Below are 14795 nucleotides of genomic sequence, written 5' to 3' on the forward strand. Positions count from 1 at the left end.
CACATCTAAAAAAATTATTTATATATTAGAGGCTATTTAGTTGTATATATTTTTGAATCTGCATTACAAATATTTATTAACACAGACGTGTGGTGCAGGATGAATAATGGACAAGTTTCATTCGGTTCATCACGGGAAAGCATGACACTGTCTAACCATCAGTTGTAATAATCACATGGAGACCATCTTGTGCTCACATGCTGAATCGATGTATGAAACAGAGTCTACATTAAATCCTGACTCATACAGCACGGGGAAGTGGTGGCCTAATGGTTAGAGAGTCTGACTCCTAGCCCTAAGGTTGTAGGTTCGAGTCTCGTTCCGGCAATACCACGACTGAAGTGCCCTTGAGCAAGGCACTGAACCAACCCAACTGCTCCCCGGGCGCCGCAGCATAAATGGCTGCCCACTGCTCCAGGTGTGTGTTCACTGTTGTGTGTGTGTGTTCACTGCTGTGTGTGTGTGTTCACTGCTGTGTGTGTGTGTGTTCACTGCTGTGTGTGTGTGTTCACTGCTGTGTATGTGTTCACTGCTGTGTATGTGTTCACTGCTGTGTGTGTGTGTTCACTGCTGTGTGTGTGTGTGTTTACTGCTGTGTGTGTTTACTGCTGTGTGTGTTTACTGCTGTGTGGTGTTCACTGCTGTGTGTGTGTGTGTTCACTGCTGTGTGTGTGTGTTCACTGCTGTGTGTGTGTGTTCACTGCTGTGTGTGTGTTCACTGCTGTGTGTGTGTGTTCACTGCTGTGTGTGTGTGTTCACTGCTGTGTATGTGTTCACTGCTGTGTGTGTGTGTTCACTGCTGTGTGTGTGTGTTTACTGCTGTGTGTGTGTTCACTGCTGTGTGTGTGTTCACTGCTGTGTGTGTGTTCACTGCTGTGTGTGTGTTCACTGCTGTGTGTGTGCACTTTGGATGGGTTAAATGCAGAGAACGAATTCTTGTTGAAACTCATGTGCACTATAAAATGCTCGTGACTTCAGATGGACCTGCAGGAATCCTGAAAAGAAAAAAAAACCTTATAAAAACAAGACTTGAGTGTGCAACAGTTCTGCATGTGGTAACAATCAGATGTTTTGGAAATGTTCCAGTATCTTTTTCAAAAGAAAGTCATTACATAAGACAACGCTTAAGCATTGACACACAGCTCCAGCACTGTGGTGTAATCCTGCCTCTTTACCTTCCGCCTATCCCTCTGTTTTTGTTTTTACACCAATTACATTCAGTTCCCCGCCCAGGAGGCAGTCTCACTCAGGAACTCTTCAGAGTTTTCACTTTCTCAGGATCTCTTCTGATATGCTCCTAACTTATAATCTCTCTGTCTGCTTTGGAGTTTTGGCATCTCCTTCATGGCGTCCTCTCTAGAAGACGATCTCTCGTGCTCGGTGTGTTGTGAGCTTTATAAGGATCCTCAGCTCATCCATTGTGGACACACTTTCTGTCGCCAATGCCTTAAAAAACACTGGAGTGTAAACACCGCCCGGTCGTGTCCTCTGTGCCGCAGGGTGTGTGCACAGGAACCCGTGACCAACCTGGCTCTGAGGAACACCAGTGAGTCCTATCAGAGGGAGAAGGAAAAGGAGAGGAAGGAGCAAGAGAGCAACAGTAAAGTCAGATGTTCTCAGCATGGAGAGAAAGTCCAGTTCTTCTGTAAAACCGATAATGAGGTCATTTGTTCAAAGTGCAGGAAAGAAAGACACACATCACACAGAGTTCAGCTGCTCACAAATGCTGTACGACAACACAAGGTGAGACAGACAGACAGACAGACAGACATGAAGAGAGACAGACTTCCTTCTCTATCTCAGTATTTACACAACCACAGCCACAGTATTTCATTTTTCTGGGATATGATCTTACCTTTTCCAGCCTTTCAGCTTTTTTAAAAGTAAAATGTTAGCTTTCTTTACTGATCCTTGCCTGCTCCACCGATTTATCACATATTTTCTGAAATGTCTGTAATGTCTCTAATTAACTTGTTCTGAGAAAGGAAAACTCCACCCTGATGCACATCACATCTGTTTATACTGAAGTATTTATAGTGTGATCAGTGATTCTGCTGCTATTGTGTAGTTTGTATTGTTGTATTATTGTTTTTTCAGTTCAGTTTGTTTGCAGCTCTTATGGTTATTGGTGGCGTTACTGGTTTCACTGGTGTTCAATGTCCTGATAATGAGCAATCCAGAGTAATACTAGTGGAGACTTTGAAACAAATGCTGGACTCAATGTCCCTGAGTACAATGCAGCTACAACCAGGTCCATAAGTAGTGGCACAGTTTTGTTAATTTTTCCTATAAAATGAAGCAATCAAGAAGTGACTGAAGTGTTGACTTTCTGCTTTAATTTAAAAGCTTTAACAGAACATTAACACGGTTCTATTTTCACTGGTAACAACGCCATTGGAAATCATTTGGATTATTACAATGGTTTGTATGCAAATCCTTTAGTCAACAAAACCTGTGGACATAACCGCATGCTGAGTTTCTGCTCCTGAGATACTTTGCCATGATGATAAATTCTGCAGTCTTTGCTTGTTTGTGTGTCTTTCAGTCTTCAGTTTTGTCTTCAGTAAGTGAAAAGCGAGCTCAGGTTGACATCATGGTCATTTATGGCCATTCTATTTCTCTGCTTTGAGAAGCACCTGGGTCGCTGTTATGGTAGGTTTTGGGTCTCGGTTTGCAGCATTTGAGTGAATCTGAGTAGAAAGTCCAGGTTTTACTCATCAGACATAATCCTGCTGCTTCTTTCAGTAGTCACTTCAGCAATACACACCAGTGACCAAGTTCCACTGGATGCTGCACATGTCCATGCTGTAGCACTGCCTCCACTACGGAGATGTACAGAACGCTTTGATCATAAACCCTTCTTCTTGCTCCATACTCCATCATTCTGCTACAAGTAATTCTTAGTTTTATTTGTCTAAAGAATCCAGAACTGTGGCTTGTTTTAGAAGGGCATTCACTAAATTCCATTAGTTTCGTTACCACGACGTAAAGTGGGCGTGGTTTCTGGAGGTCTCGGAAAAACGCCCTCTTTCAAAAAAAAGAGCAAACCTACGATGGATAATGAAGGACAAATCAGTCATACAGGTAGATTTTATATTTGATATCTATTACGCTTTATTATCTTACAGTTAAGCTATTTTCGAAAACAAATAAACAACCAAAAACTACGGTTAGGGTTAGATTATTAAATAGGCCACGCCTATCCGATGACGCAATATCTGTTACGCTGTTCTGAAATCCCTGGAAATAAGTGCATCCCGTTTTAGATGTCATATCTGGCCTTTCTGTTTTTGAGTGATTTGCATCTTGATATAAACCACATTCATGAAGATTTCTCTGAAAACATGTCTGTAATTTCTAAACAATTTAATGCAATTTATTTTGTTCAGCCACTTGAAGTAAAACAGAAGATTTGAAGTCTTCACTTCACTTACATTTTGATTTCTTTATTTTAATCAATCGTGATTCTTTACAAAGGCAAAATTAGTTAATTGCCACGTTTGGTTAGTTAGCTATCTATGATATAATTAGCCTGATATTTGACCATTTTGACCTGTGCAGTGATGAACCGGTCAGTAAGGTTAAAAAAATCTTTTACTTATGTAACGTGACATATTTCTGAGTAACAATGATTTCATCCTTACATACAGATCAAGATTTAAAGCAACAGAAAAGTGACGTGACATACAGCTAAGTACGGTGACCCATACTCAGAATTTGTTTTCTGCATTTAACCCATTCAAAGTGCACACACACAGCAGTGAACACACACACAGTGAACACACACCCGGAGCAGTGGGCAGCCATTTATGCTGCGGTGCCCGTGGAGCAGTTGGGGGGTTTTCGGTGACTTGCTCAAGGGCACCTCAGTCGTGGTATTGCTGGCCCGAGACTCGAACCCACAACCTTAGGGTTAGGACCAGGGTTAGGCTGCTGGACCAGACAACATTCCGGGCAGGGTGCTCAGAGAATGTGCAGAACAGCTAGCGGATGTCTTTACGGACATCTTCAACATTTCCCTGAGCAGCGCCATTGTTCCTACGTGCCTCAAATCTACCACCATCGTTCCTGTCCCAAAGAAGTCTACAGTGTCCTGCCTCAATGACTATCATCCCATTGCACTCACACCCATAGTTATGAAGTGCTTCGAGAAGCTCGTCATGAGGCACATCAAGACCCAGCTACCACCCTCATTGGACCCCCTACAGTTTGCGTATCATCCAAACCGCTCCACAGACGATGCCATTGCCACAGCCCTCCACTTAGCCCTCACCCACCTGGACAATAAAGACACTTATGTACGAATGCTGTTCATAGACTTTAATTCAGCATTCAATACAATCATCCCTCAGCACCTGACTGAGAAGCTGAGCCTGCTGGGACTAAACACTTCCCTCTGCAACTGGATCCTGGACTTCCTGACTGGGAGACCTCAGTCAGTCCGGATCGGGAACAGTATCTCCAGCACCACCACACTGAACACTGGAGCCCCTCACTGCTGCATTCTCAGCCCACTGCTGTTCACCTTGCTGACTCACGACTGTGCAGCAATGCACAGATCGAATCATATTATCAAGTTCGCCGATGACACGACTGTGGTGGGTCTCATCAGCAAGAACAACGAGACAGCATACAGGGAGGAGGTGCAACAACTAACTGCCTGGTGTAGAACCAACAACCTGTCTCTGAATGTGGATAAAACTAAAGAGATGGTTGTTGACTTCAGGAGAGCACAGAGTGACGACTCTCCGCTGAACATCGACGGATCATCTGTAGAGATCGTAAAGAGCACCAAATTTCTTGGTGTTCATCTAGCGGAGAACCTCACCTGGTCACTCAACACCAGCGCCATCACCAAGAAAGCCCAGCAGCGTCTCTACTTCCTACGAAGGCTGAGAAAGGCACATTTCCCTCCCCCCATCCTGACCATGTTCTACAGAGGGACCATTGAGATCATCCTGAGCAGCTGCATCACTGTCTGGTTCGGGAACTGTATGATCTCGGATCGCAAATCCCTGCAGCGGATAGTGAGGACAGCTGAGAAGATCATTGGGGTCTCTCTTCCCTCTATCACAGACACTTACACCACACGTTGCATCCGCAAAGCCAACAGCATTGTGGACCTCACACACACCCCTTACACACACTCTTCACCCTCCTGCCATCTGGAAAGAGGTACCGAAGCATTCGGGCCCTCACGACCAGACTGTGTAACAGTTTCTTCCCACAAGCCATCAGACTTCTCAATAACTGAACTGTACTGTACTGAGCACAACATACACACACATCATCTGTATGGACTGCACAGACCCTCACAAACACACACACTGACACATCAAACTGTTTACATGCTGTTTTGCACACTTTTTTCTGCTGTTTTTGCACAAACTGTCCCAACATTTCAGCTGTTTTTGTATAATATATTATAACATATTGTACAATATCGCTGCCATTTCACACATACTATACAATATTTCAGATATTTGCTGTTTTTTGCACAATATATATTGTTCCAAGGACCTGCTGCTAAGAAACTGTGTTCATTCTAATGTTACTGCACGAAATATTGTTTGAACATTCAGTATTCACATACAGTATATACACTGGTCGGTCGGCGCTGTTTCTGTTACTGTTTACTGTTTATTGTCTTTTGTGTATTGCATTTTTTGTACTTTTTGTATTGTCTTGTAACTTTGTGTCTGCACTGTCTTTTGTCCTGCACTGTCTTTTGTCCTGCACTGTCTTGTCCTGCACTGTTTGCACCAGGTAGCACAGTTGCACTTTATGTGGCTAAGACTACTTACTGTACAAGTCTTTAGCCCTGTCTTTGTTTTATGTAGCACCCTGATCCTGGAGAAATGTTGTCTCATGTCACTGTGTACTGCAACAGCTATATATGGTTGAAATGACAATAAAAGCTTCTTGACTTGACTTGAGGAGTCAAACTCTCCAACCATTAGGCCACGACTTCCCCAAATGATGAAAATGATGTAATGTTTCATCGTTTTACCTGCTGGTGTTTTCATGTCCCTGATTTCATCTTTCATCAGGTGCGAATTAAAGCTGCGCTCCAACCAACTGAAAAAGCTTTGCAGTCTCTAAAGAACGGCACTTGTCACACAGCTCAAATCATCAAGTACATTCAGGTAACTCAGTGACAACATCTACTTATTTTACTAAAATGAAACAGCCCAGTTTCAGGTTACACAGAGATTACAGTGACTACCTGCTTCTGGCTTGTTGGGTTTGTTAAATACGTAATGAAGCCTTTGTGTTAACATTTTTTCTCTCTTGAAGTTAATAGGACAAAAAATACACAAGCCTAAGCTTATCATGTTACTATGAAACATAACTCTTATGACCTGAAGAATGAAGTTTTCAGACATCTCTTTCTCTCCTTCTGTAGCTTTCTTTCTCTCTAATTGTTCTTTCGCTCTCAGTCTCAGGCCCAGCAGGCAGAGAAGCAGATAAAAGCAGAATTTGAGAAATTTCACCATTTTCTTCGAAAGGAAGAAGAGACGAGAATAACAGCACTGAAGAAAGAAGTGGAGAGAAAGAGAGGGAAGGTGGAGGAAAAGATAGAACGAGAGATACTGCTTCTTTCTGACAGAGTGAAGGAGGTGGAAGAAGAAATGGAGACTGAAGATGCCACATTCATGCAGGTAAAATACAACAAAAAGACAGCTCTCCCAAAAAGCCATGTAGAGGGAACACGTCATCTAAAATATCGTCGATAAACATTTAATTTCAGCTGATGTTCTCAGTTCAGCTGAATGACAATTTAATTTTTTTTAATCTTTTATTGTCATTTCAATGAATATAGAATTTTATTTGTATTGTGCTTAATAATAGACATAGTCTCAGAGCAGTGTTACAGAAATAGAAATAAAAAATACAGAAATAAAATAAATAAATAAATAAATAGCTGATGCAGTGCACAGTGAAAAGAAACGATGTTCCTCTAGGACCCTGGTGCTACATTTAGACACAGAGCGTCAACACAACGAAGGGCTAAAGCTAAGGGCTAAAGCTAAGGAGTAAAGCTAAGGGCTAAAGCTAAGGGCTAAAGCTAAGGGCTAAAGGCTAAAACAACACGTGTGCTGCCTTGTGAAAACAGTGCAAGACACAGGACAATACAACACCCTACAGGACAGATACATAACACAGAGCAGACCAGTACACAGTCTGTGTGGTTTTTAGTGTAGATATGAACACCACTGTAGTTTAGAGCAAAATAAAATAAAATTAAATTAAATTAAATTTCCAGTCAAATAAAACGTCGCTCTTATAAGGACCCATGGAACAGATGAGCTTCAGTACATCAGCTGGATTCAGTATATTACCACAGAAATGAAGAGTTTTGTACAATTTCACAAATATCACCTGGTTATGTGAGTTACTGAGACCTTTCTGTAGAGTCGAACCAGTCTGTCATTCACCTCTGACCTCTTTCCTCATCAACAAGGCTGAATCTCAGGAGATTAACATTTTCTGCCACCAAAGTGTCATGATATCTAAAGCTCTCGGCCTGCAGGCTTTTCCTTACTGTGCTGCTGCCACATGATGGATTATAATCAAGAATAAATGTGGAAATATGATTTTTTTTGTATTGTGTAACGTGTATTGTTGGTTTTCTTGTCTTACAGAATTATAACTTTATACTACAGAGGTATGTTATTCTAATATTCAGCTCAGCTCTTTCCACTTCCTATTTCCTCTTCCTATTTCCTTTTCCTGTTTTTGTCATGTGTTGTTCCGGCTTTAAAACCTTCACTTATTTTTGTTTGCCTCTGTTATCTGTTACTTCTTTTCTTCAGTTTTTTTCACCAGACAGGATGGACTTGATGATGTGTCTTGTGTTTCACATTGTTTTAAAGCTACACTTTTGAGATGTCTTCTCTTCTTTTTTTTTTTCTATCTTGTTTATCTGGTTTAATTATTTGAAGTACTTTTGACTGTCGATTCTAAATCACGATGACTGCTCGATGAATGAATGTGTTACACTGCATCTACTACATACTGGAAATGTTCAGTAAAGAAGAAAAGACAAAAACATCCCTTCATTTTTGGCTCTCATGTAACAACATCTTACTACACAATGGTTGGTAAATTTCCTGTTTGCGTCTGTGTGTGTTTCAGAGCTCAATACACAATCCTAGACTCAGAGTTAAGTTCAGAAAATCTCATCAACATGGCCAAACATGTGGGGAATCTGGGATACCGAGTGTGGGAGAAGATGACGGATATCTTTCTTTACTGTGAGTGAAACTCTAAGCATTTGTTTTCCCTGAGACAGCATGATAACGTGCAGTCAGAAGATCATCATATGCTTTTCTGCTCTGTCCAGATCCGATCCTCCTGGATGTGAACACTGCTCCTGAGGACTTTTTCATATCAGATGACCTGGGAAGTGTAGGGAAGTCATTACACATGCGTCCGAACCCTATTCCATTTCAGGAGACCAGTTTGGTGCTGGGATCTGAGGGATACAGTGACGGATACCATTGCTGGAACATTGAGGTGGGAGACAGTAAGCACTGGACTCTCGGTGTGTGTCAACACTCAGCAAACATGAAGTCGGTGGAACCTTTGACTGCCGAAACGGGCTTCTGGGGTCTGAGTAGAAAAGGGGAATCCTATATGCTCCTGACTTCATGCAAATACTCGTTCCGGATACGCAGGAAGCCAAGAACAGTGCAGGTGCAACTGGGCTGGTGGTATACCATAGGCAGTGTGAGCATAAGTCGTATGGTGAAATTTGTGGATGTCAGTGATGGATCTGTGATTGCATGTTATACTGGAATTCCTCACGGTGTGCAGTTGTTTCCATTCCTGATCCCAAAAGAGCGTCTTTCTCATCTACGCGTTGCTCCTGCTAATCCAGCCCTGGTCTTAGAGCACACGTTTGTAGAGAGGCAAAAAAATCAGATTGCTGATTACATATTCTATTTGTTTATAATGGGCTTGATCATATGGGTGTGGTTGTGTGGAGTGAGAGAGTGACTGAGTGAGAGAGTGAGAGGTAGTGTGAGTGAGTGAGTGAGTGAGTGAGTGAGTGAGAGAGAGTGTGTGAGTGAGAGAGAGAGAGAGAGTGTGTGTGTGTGAGAGAGAGAGAGAGAGAGAGAGAGAGAGTGACTGAGTGAGAGAGTGAGAGGGAGTGTGAGTGAGTGAGTGAGTGAGTGAGTGAGTGAGTGAGAGAGAGTGTGTGAGTGAGAGAGAGAGAGAGTGTGTGTGTGTGTGTGTGAGAGAGAGAGAGAGAGAGAGAGAGAGAGAGAGAGAGTGACTGAGTGAGAGAGTGAGAGGGAGTGTGAGTGAGTGAGTGAGTAAGTGAGTGAGTGAGTGAGTGAGAGAGAGTGAGTGAGAGAGTGAGTGAGTGAGAGATGTGTGTGTGTGTGTGTGTGTGTGTGTGTGTGTGTGTGTGTGTGTGTGTGTGTGTGTGTTCATGTGTGTGTTTTATTTTCTGTAAGACATGCAAATTTAAAATTTCCAACATAACTGTCAAAACATTTTACCAAACACAAACCAGGCAGGCAGGTTATAGAGTGGTTATAGAGTCTAATAAAAATCCTCTTTCTCACTAATAAAAACACTTTAAACACACATAACATACACACTGGGTTTATTAGCAGATTCACAACAGCTATATTCTGCATATTTGCTTCACATTCTGTACAATTAAAAAAGCTACTAATGAATTTCATGAAATTTAAAACAATGTATTTTATAAAGATAGCAGAGGAACTAAATTAAATTAAGAAATGAAAACAGAGGTCATTAAATATCACAAAAGTTTTAAACAATTATTAAATAACACAAAAATCACAGAACAGTCACTTTGAAAATTCTGATATATAATACAATATGTGCTAAAATTTTATATGTATTTATATGTGAAACAACATTGTGTCAAGAAAATAATCATCACTATTAAATCAATATCGAAAAATATCACCTGCGCTTATTTGGTCATGTGACTAAATCACACTTAAAGGCACAGTGTTAGGTGGTCAGAGGGGATTGTGGGTAACTCCGCAGTGGCGTACAGAGTATTTGGGTGGACAGAGGGGATTGTGGGTAACTCTGCAGTGGTGTACACATTGTTTGTGTGGTCAGAGGGGATTGTGGGTAACTCCGCAGTGGCGTACACAGTATTTGGGTGGACAGAGGGGATTGTGGGTAACTCTGCAGTGGTGTACACATTGTTTGTGTGGTCAGAGGGGATTGTGGGTAACTCCGCAGTGGCGTACACAGTATTTGGGTGGACAGAGGGGATTGTGGGTAACTCCGCAGTGGCGTACACAGTGTTTGGGTGGACAGAGGGGATTGTGGGTAACTCCGCAGTGGCGTACACATTGTTTGTGTGGTCAGAGGTGATTGTGGGTAACTCCACAGTGGCGTACGCAGTATTTGGGTGGACAGAGGGGATTGTGGGTAACTCTGCAGTGGTGTACACATTGTTTGTGTGGTCAGAGGGGATTGTGGGTAACTCCGCAGTGGTGTACACAGTGTTTGGGTGGACAGAGGGGATTGTGGGTAACTCCGCAGTGGCGTACACAGTGTTTGGGTGGACAGAGGGGATTGTGGGTAACTCCGCAGTGGCGTACACATTGTTTGTGTGGTCAGAGGGGATTGTGGGTAACTCCGCAGTGGCGTACACATTGTTTGTGTGGTCAGAGGGGATTGTCGGTAACTCCGCAGTGGCGTACACATTGTTTGTGTGGTCAGAGGGGATTGTAGGTAACTCTGCAGTGGCGTACACAGTGTTTGTGTGGTCAGAGGGGATTGTAGGTAACTCTGCAGTGGCGTACACAGTGTTTGGGTGGACAGAGGGGATTGTGGGTAACTCCGCAGTGGCGTACACATTGTTTCTGTGGTCAGAGGGGATTGTGGGTAACTCCGCAGTGGCGTACACAGTGTTTGGGTGGACAGAGGGGATTGTCGGTAACTCCGCAGTGGCGTACACAGTGTTTGTGTGGTCAGAGGGGATTGTGGGTAACTCCGCAGTGGCGTACACAGTGTTTGGGTGGACAGAGGGGATTGTGGGTAACTCCGCAGTGGCGTACACATTGTTTCTGTGGTCAGAGGGGATTGTGGGTAACTCCGCAGTGGCGTACACAGCGTTTGGGTGTACAGAGGGGATTGTGTGTAGAGGAATAACAGAGTAATATTCTGTTTCTTCAGTATCTGCATGTGGTGTGTGGTCTTTAATCTCATCATAGTGGGGCATCTAAAAAAATAGAAGGAAGAGATAAATAAACTGTACAGTCCCACTAGTCTCTTCTGTTCATCTACCCTGTGATCCAGGTGTACAGCAGTGTTTAATGACAGACTGCCTCACTTACATAGAGCTTATTATTAACAGGAAAGTCATGTTCAACACTCAGATACTCACTTCTGAAAGGCTTTCCAACACATTTCTGTCAAAGGTACCTGTGAAAGAGAAAATCACTTCTGACTGTTTAAAACACTCACTTACTAAAATACAAACATAAGTGATTTTCCTTTGTTTAACAAAAACCAGCACATAACATTTTCTATAATCCCAGAGTGCTGTTAATCCGTTGAAATAATGTTCTTATTTGTTATTTTTTAATTAACACTATGCTGTTCGGTGTAAATAAAATGTACAGAGTTCTCTTGTTTTCACACAATAGAAAGTGTTCTAGTTCATAAAGATCTGTTCTGTACCTTGCAACTTTTTCCATATCTGCTTGTAAAAGATCAGAGCTGATACAACACCCAGCAGCAGAATCACACAGATGACCAAAGTGATGATGATGATGGTGGTGAAACCTGCTGAAAAGATCAGAGGAGAGAGGAGATGATGATAAAGTTCAGTCAAATGCTGGTGATGAGACTGATAATTAAAGTGAGAACTCATTTTCCTTCATAAACTTATTTTTAAGTTTCCAATAGAAACTTAATTCTTTCACTGCAAAGTTGTTCATTTGTTCACAGGAAAGGCTTCAGAATGCTTTAAGTTTTAATGCTTTCTATCAACCAGCTAATATAGCATAACAACACCATAGCAACCAACTGAAATATAGTAAACACCTTAGATGGCCTTATCGACATACTGGGTTAGAATAATAACCAGCTAGTAACACACTAACAACCAGCTGGAATACCAGCGCAATTAATTACCCTGGTGAGGTCAAGTGAGTCATCAGAGCAAACCATCTGACAGACACCTGTTACTCTGTTACCTAATACCTGTTACCTAATACTCTATCTACCAGCTAGTATAGCATAGCAACCACTTAGCAACACCCAAGCAATCAACTGGGTTAGCATAACCCACACATAAAAACACAGTAGCAGTCAACTGGGTGCATAACAACCACTTAATAACAATGCCACAACCTAGCAACACCCTAGCAACCAACTGGGTTAGCTTAGCACTTAGCAGCAAAGTAGCAAACAACTGGGTGTATAGTAACCAGTTAACAACAAAGGTACATTTTAGCAACAACCTAACAGTGGCTTAGCATAGCTGTCATCTGGTGACAAAGAGACAGGGTTCTCAAGTTTTGAAGACAGGCAAGCGTGACATCGCAAACCTCCCAATCTCTCTCTCTCTCTCTCTCTCTCTCTCTCACACACACACACACACACACACAAAGTATTTGTTTAATTTCCATTTATTAATTTGTGTGTGTGTGTGTGTGTGTGTGAGAGAGAGAGAGAGAGAGAGAGAGAGAGAGAGAGAGAGAGAGAGAGATTATGACTGGTGGTGTTTATTGTAAGTGTTTGTTGCCTTTTTGGACTCCTTTATCATTTGTAATGTTGCTCCCATTTAAAACAGTTCAGCACAAGCCCAGACATTTTTAGGGTCATGATTGAGGACAATGTCCCGTCCAGAGACAAACTGTTTTGTGTTGAGCCTTTTTTGTTCAAACCTACGAAAATGAATGTTTTTTTCTTCATTGATTGTTGCGTTAAATCTTACCCTGATAGTGCTATTTTCTGATTGGCTATTGTGTAGCCTCTTTTTTTTTGATTGGCTGATACGTGTCTGGCTCGACTAAGCGGTGCGGACTGATACATTTTGGGCGCTGCAGCATATTAAATATATGATAAATAGTCAATAAGATTTTTTGCGTGAGAAATACGATGTGTGGCGGGAGAGTGTGACAAAACACCGAAATGCGTGACTGTCACTCTCAATGCGTGAAACTTGACAGCCCTGAAGAGAACAGACCACAAATGTGTGTATTGTGAAGTCATTACAAGCTCAGGTTCTAGCAACTAAATGGCTGAGCATAATTAACACCTAGCAATTAAGTGGGTTAGCATAGCTAGGACCTAGTGACAAAGAGAACAGACCCTAAATGTGTGTATTTAATATCTTACCAGACTCAGATGTGTCTAATTTGCCATCTGGATTCTCTGTTGTGTCTTTTGTTACTTCTGTTTACAGGAACCAGAAAGTAATCCCATGTTCATATATTAATAACACAAAGAAAACACAGATAAGTCATAACTCTGACTGTAGATTGCTCTGAACTTTGTGGGTACAAACTGTTGACTGACATAAAGACTAGATTTCCAAACAGATGAAAATGACCTTGTTGTTGATTGTATACAGTATTGTCAGTAAATAACAGATGATAAGCAGCAGTAAGAGTCATTGTACCACTTAGACAAACTATTTTTAACTCAGGTGTTTTTTTAATAATTCACTGTAATATGGTAGTAAAATAAATCTCACCAGTAGCTTGGAGCTGAAATACTGTGAAGAACGACTGATAACTGAATGAACGCATGTCTTCAGTAAATGCACAGGAATAAAGTCCTCCATCATCTTTTCTCAAATTAGTGATGTTCACACTGAAAACTTTATTCTTCCTGTCATCAGAAATGGATAATCTGCCGTCCTGGTGTTGTTCTGTTCCACTCGTACGTATCAGTTCAGCGTCACTGAAACCATCTAGTCTGTAGAAGGACTTTAGGTTTGTTTCAAACTCTACTGGATAGAAGCAGCTGATCATCAGAGTCTGTCCCAATTGACCTGTTACTGCTTTTGTCCCACTACAACATGGATCTGTCAATCACATTATTTCATTATTACATTCGTACATTATCACAACTACATTATTCCACTTCACCTGATTTATATTTCTGTTCAAACAAATCAAGATTCTCCATTTTAACACACAGCTGTTGGTGTTAAGAACCTGCTGTTTACATCCTCTATCATGATCAAGTTTAAATATTAAAGCACCTAAAATTTTCTCACCACTGTTCACTTTCAGGTTAATGTCATAATTCCAGTTCAAGTCTCCAAACTGATACATTCCAGTATCCTGTAAACTCAGGTTTATGTAAATCAGTGAAATTATTCCTTCAGTGTAAAACAGAGTAATTCTGTCCTTATGAAGCACTTTGTTTAACTCTGAGACCCGAGCTGTTATCAAATCTTTACACTCTGTGTTTGCTTTAAATTTGCAAAAATACACAGGTGATGTGATAGTTGTTGGGTTTTTGAAGTTAATTATGACACGACCTCCAGGATAACTGATCACATCAAAGCAGTGCACTGAACCTGTCAATCAGAATAAAAAGATTTCAGTCATCTTTCTGATGATAAACACCTTCAAATTCTCTCAGTACTAAAGTTCAGCATGAAACTAACAGCAGCACAAATTCATAATGATTCCTCAACTCTGTAGTTTGTTATTTAATGTATAATTACTGACCTGAGATCAGGTAGAAGGTGATGAAGGAAAAGAAATTCTTCATTCTGTACTGAACTAAAGCTTCACTGATCTTCTCAAAAACTTTAACCCGCTATT

General features: G+C 41.5%; 2 protein-coding genes across 5 annotated transcripts; one reads left to right on the top strand and one right to left on the bottom strand.

The window, feature by feature from the left end:
• The first annotated feature begins 1229 nt into the window (after positions 1 to 1229).
• LOC132839820 (nuclear factor 7, brain-like) lies at positions 1230 to 9086 on the top strand. Of its 3 annotated transcripts, XM_060860998.1 has the most exons (6): positions 1230 to 1743; positions 6051 to 6146; positions 6441 to 6662; positions 7647 to 7669; positions 8140 to 8258; positions 8348 to 9086. In XM_060860998.1, the coding sequence occupies exons 1-6, from the start codon at positions 1345 to 1347 to the stop codon at positions 9001 to 9003; spliced, it is 1515 nt and encodes a 504-aa protein (XP_060716981.1). In that variant the 5' UTR covers positions 1230 to 1344; the 3' UTR covers positions 9004 to 9086. The 3 variants fall into 3 exon arrangements, with proteins under 3 accessions (XP_060716981.1, XP_060716984.1, XP_060716983.1); XM_060861001.1 differs by lacking the exons at positions 6051 to 6146; positions 6441 to 6662; positions 7647 to 7669; positions 8140 to 8258; positions 8348 to 9086 and adding an exon at positions 3651 to 6039 and having other exon boundaries at positions 1605 to 1743; XM_060861000.1 differs by lacking the exons at positions 6051 to 6146; positions 6441 to 6662; positions 7647 to 7669; positions 8140 to 8258; positions 8348 to 9086 and adding an exon at positions 3651 to 6039 and having other exon boundaries at positions 1607 to 3084.
• Positions 9087 to 9847: 761 nt separating this feature from the next.
• Positions 9848 to 14370, bottom strand: LOC132839819 (zonadhesin-like). Of its 2 annotated transcripts, none has more exons than XM_060860997.1 (6): positions 14240 to 14370; positions 13712 to 14044; positions 13354 to 13410; positions 11689 to 11793; positions 11393 to 11430; positions 9848 to 11227 (listed from the first exon to the last, which is right to left on the bottom strand). In XM_060860997.1, exons 1-6 carry the CDS (start codon positions 14295 to 14297, stop codon positions 9986 to 9988), a joined length of 1833 nt encoding a protein of 610 aa, XP_060716980.1. In that variant the 5' UTR covers positions 14298 to 14370; the 3' UTR covers positions 9848 to 9985. The 2 variants fall into 2 exon arrangements, with proteins under 2 accessions (XP_060716980.1, XP_060716979.1); XM_060860996.1 differs by having other exon boundaries at positions 11689 to 11796.
• Between the last annotated feature and the right edge of the window lie 425 nt (positions 14371 to 14795).

This window comes from Tachysurus vachellii, chromosome 24 (genome assembly GCF_030014155.1).
Source record: "Tachysurus vachellii isolate PV-2020 chromosome 24, HZAU_Pvac_v1, whole genome shotgun sequence".
In the NCBI taxonomy this organism is placed as follows: Eukaryota; Metazoa; Chordata; class Actinopteri; order Siluriformes; family Bagridae; genus Tachysurus; species Tachysurus vachellii.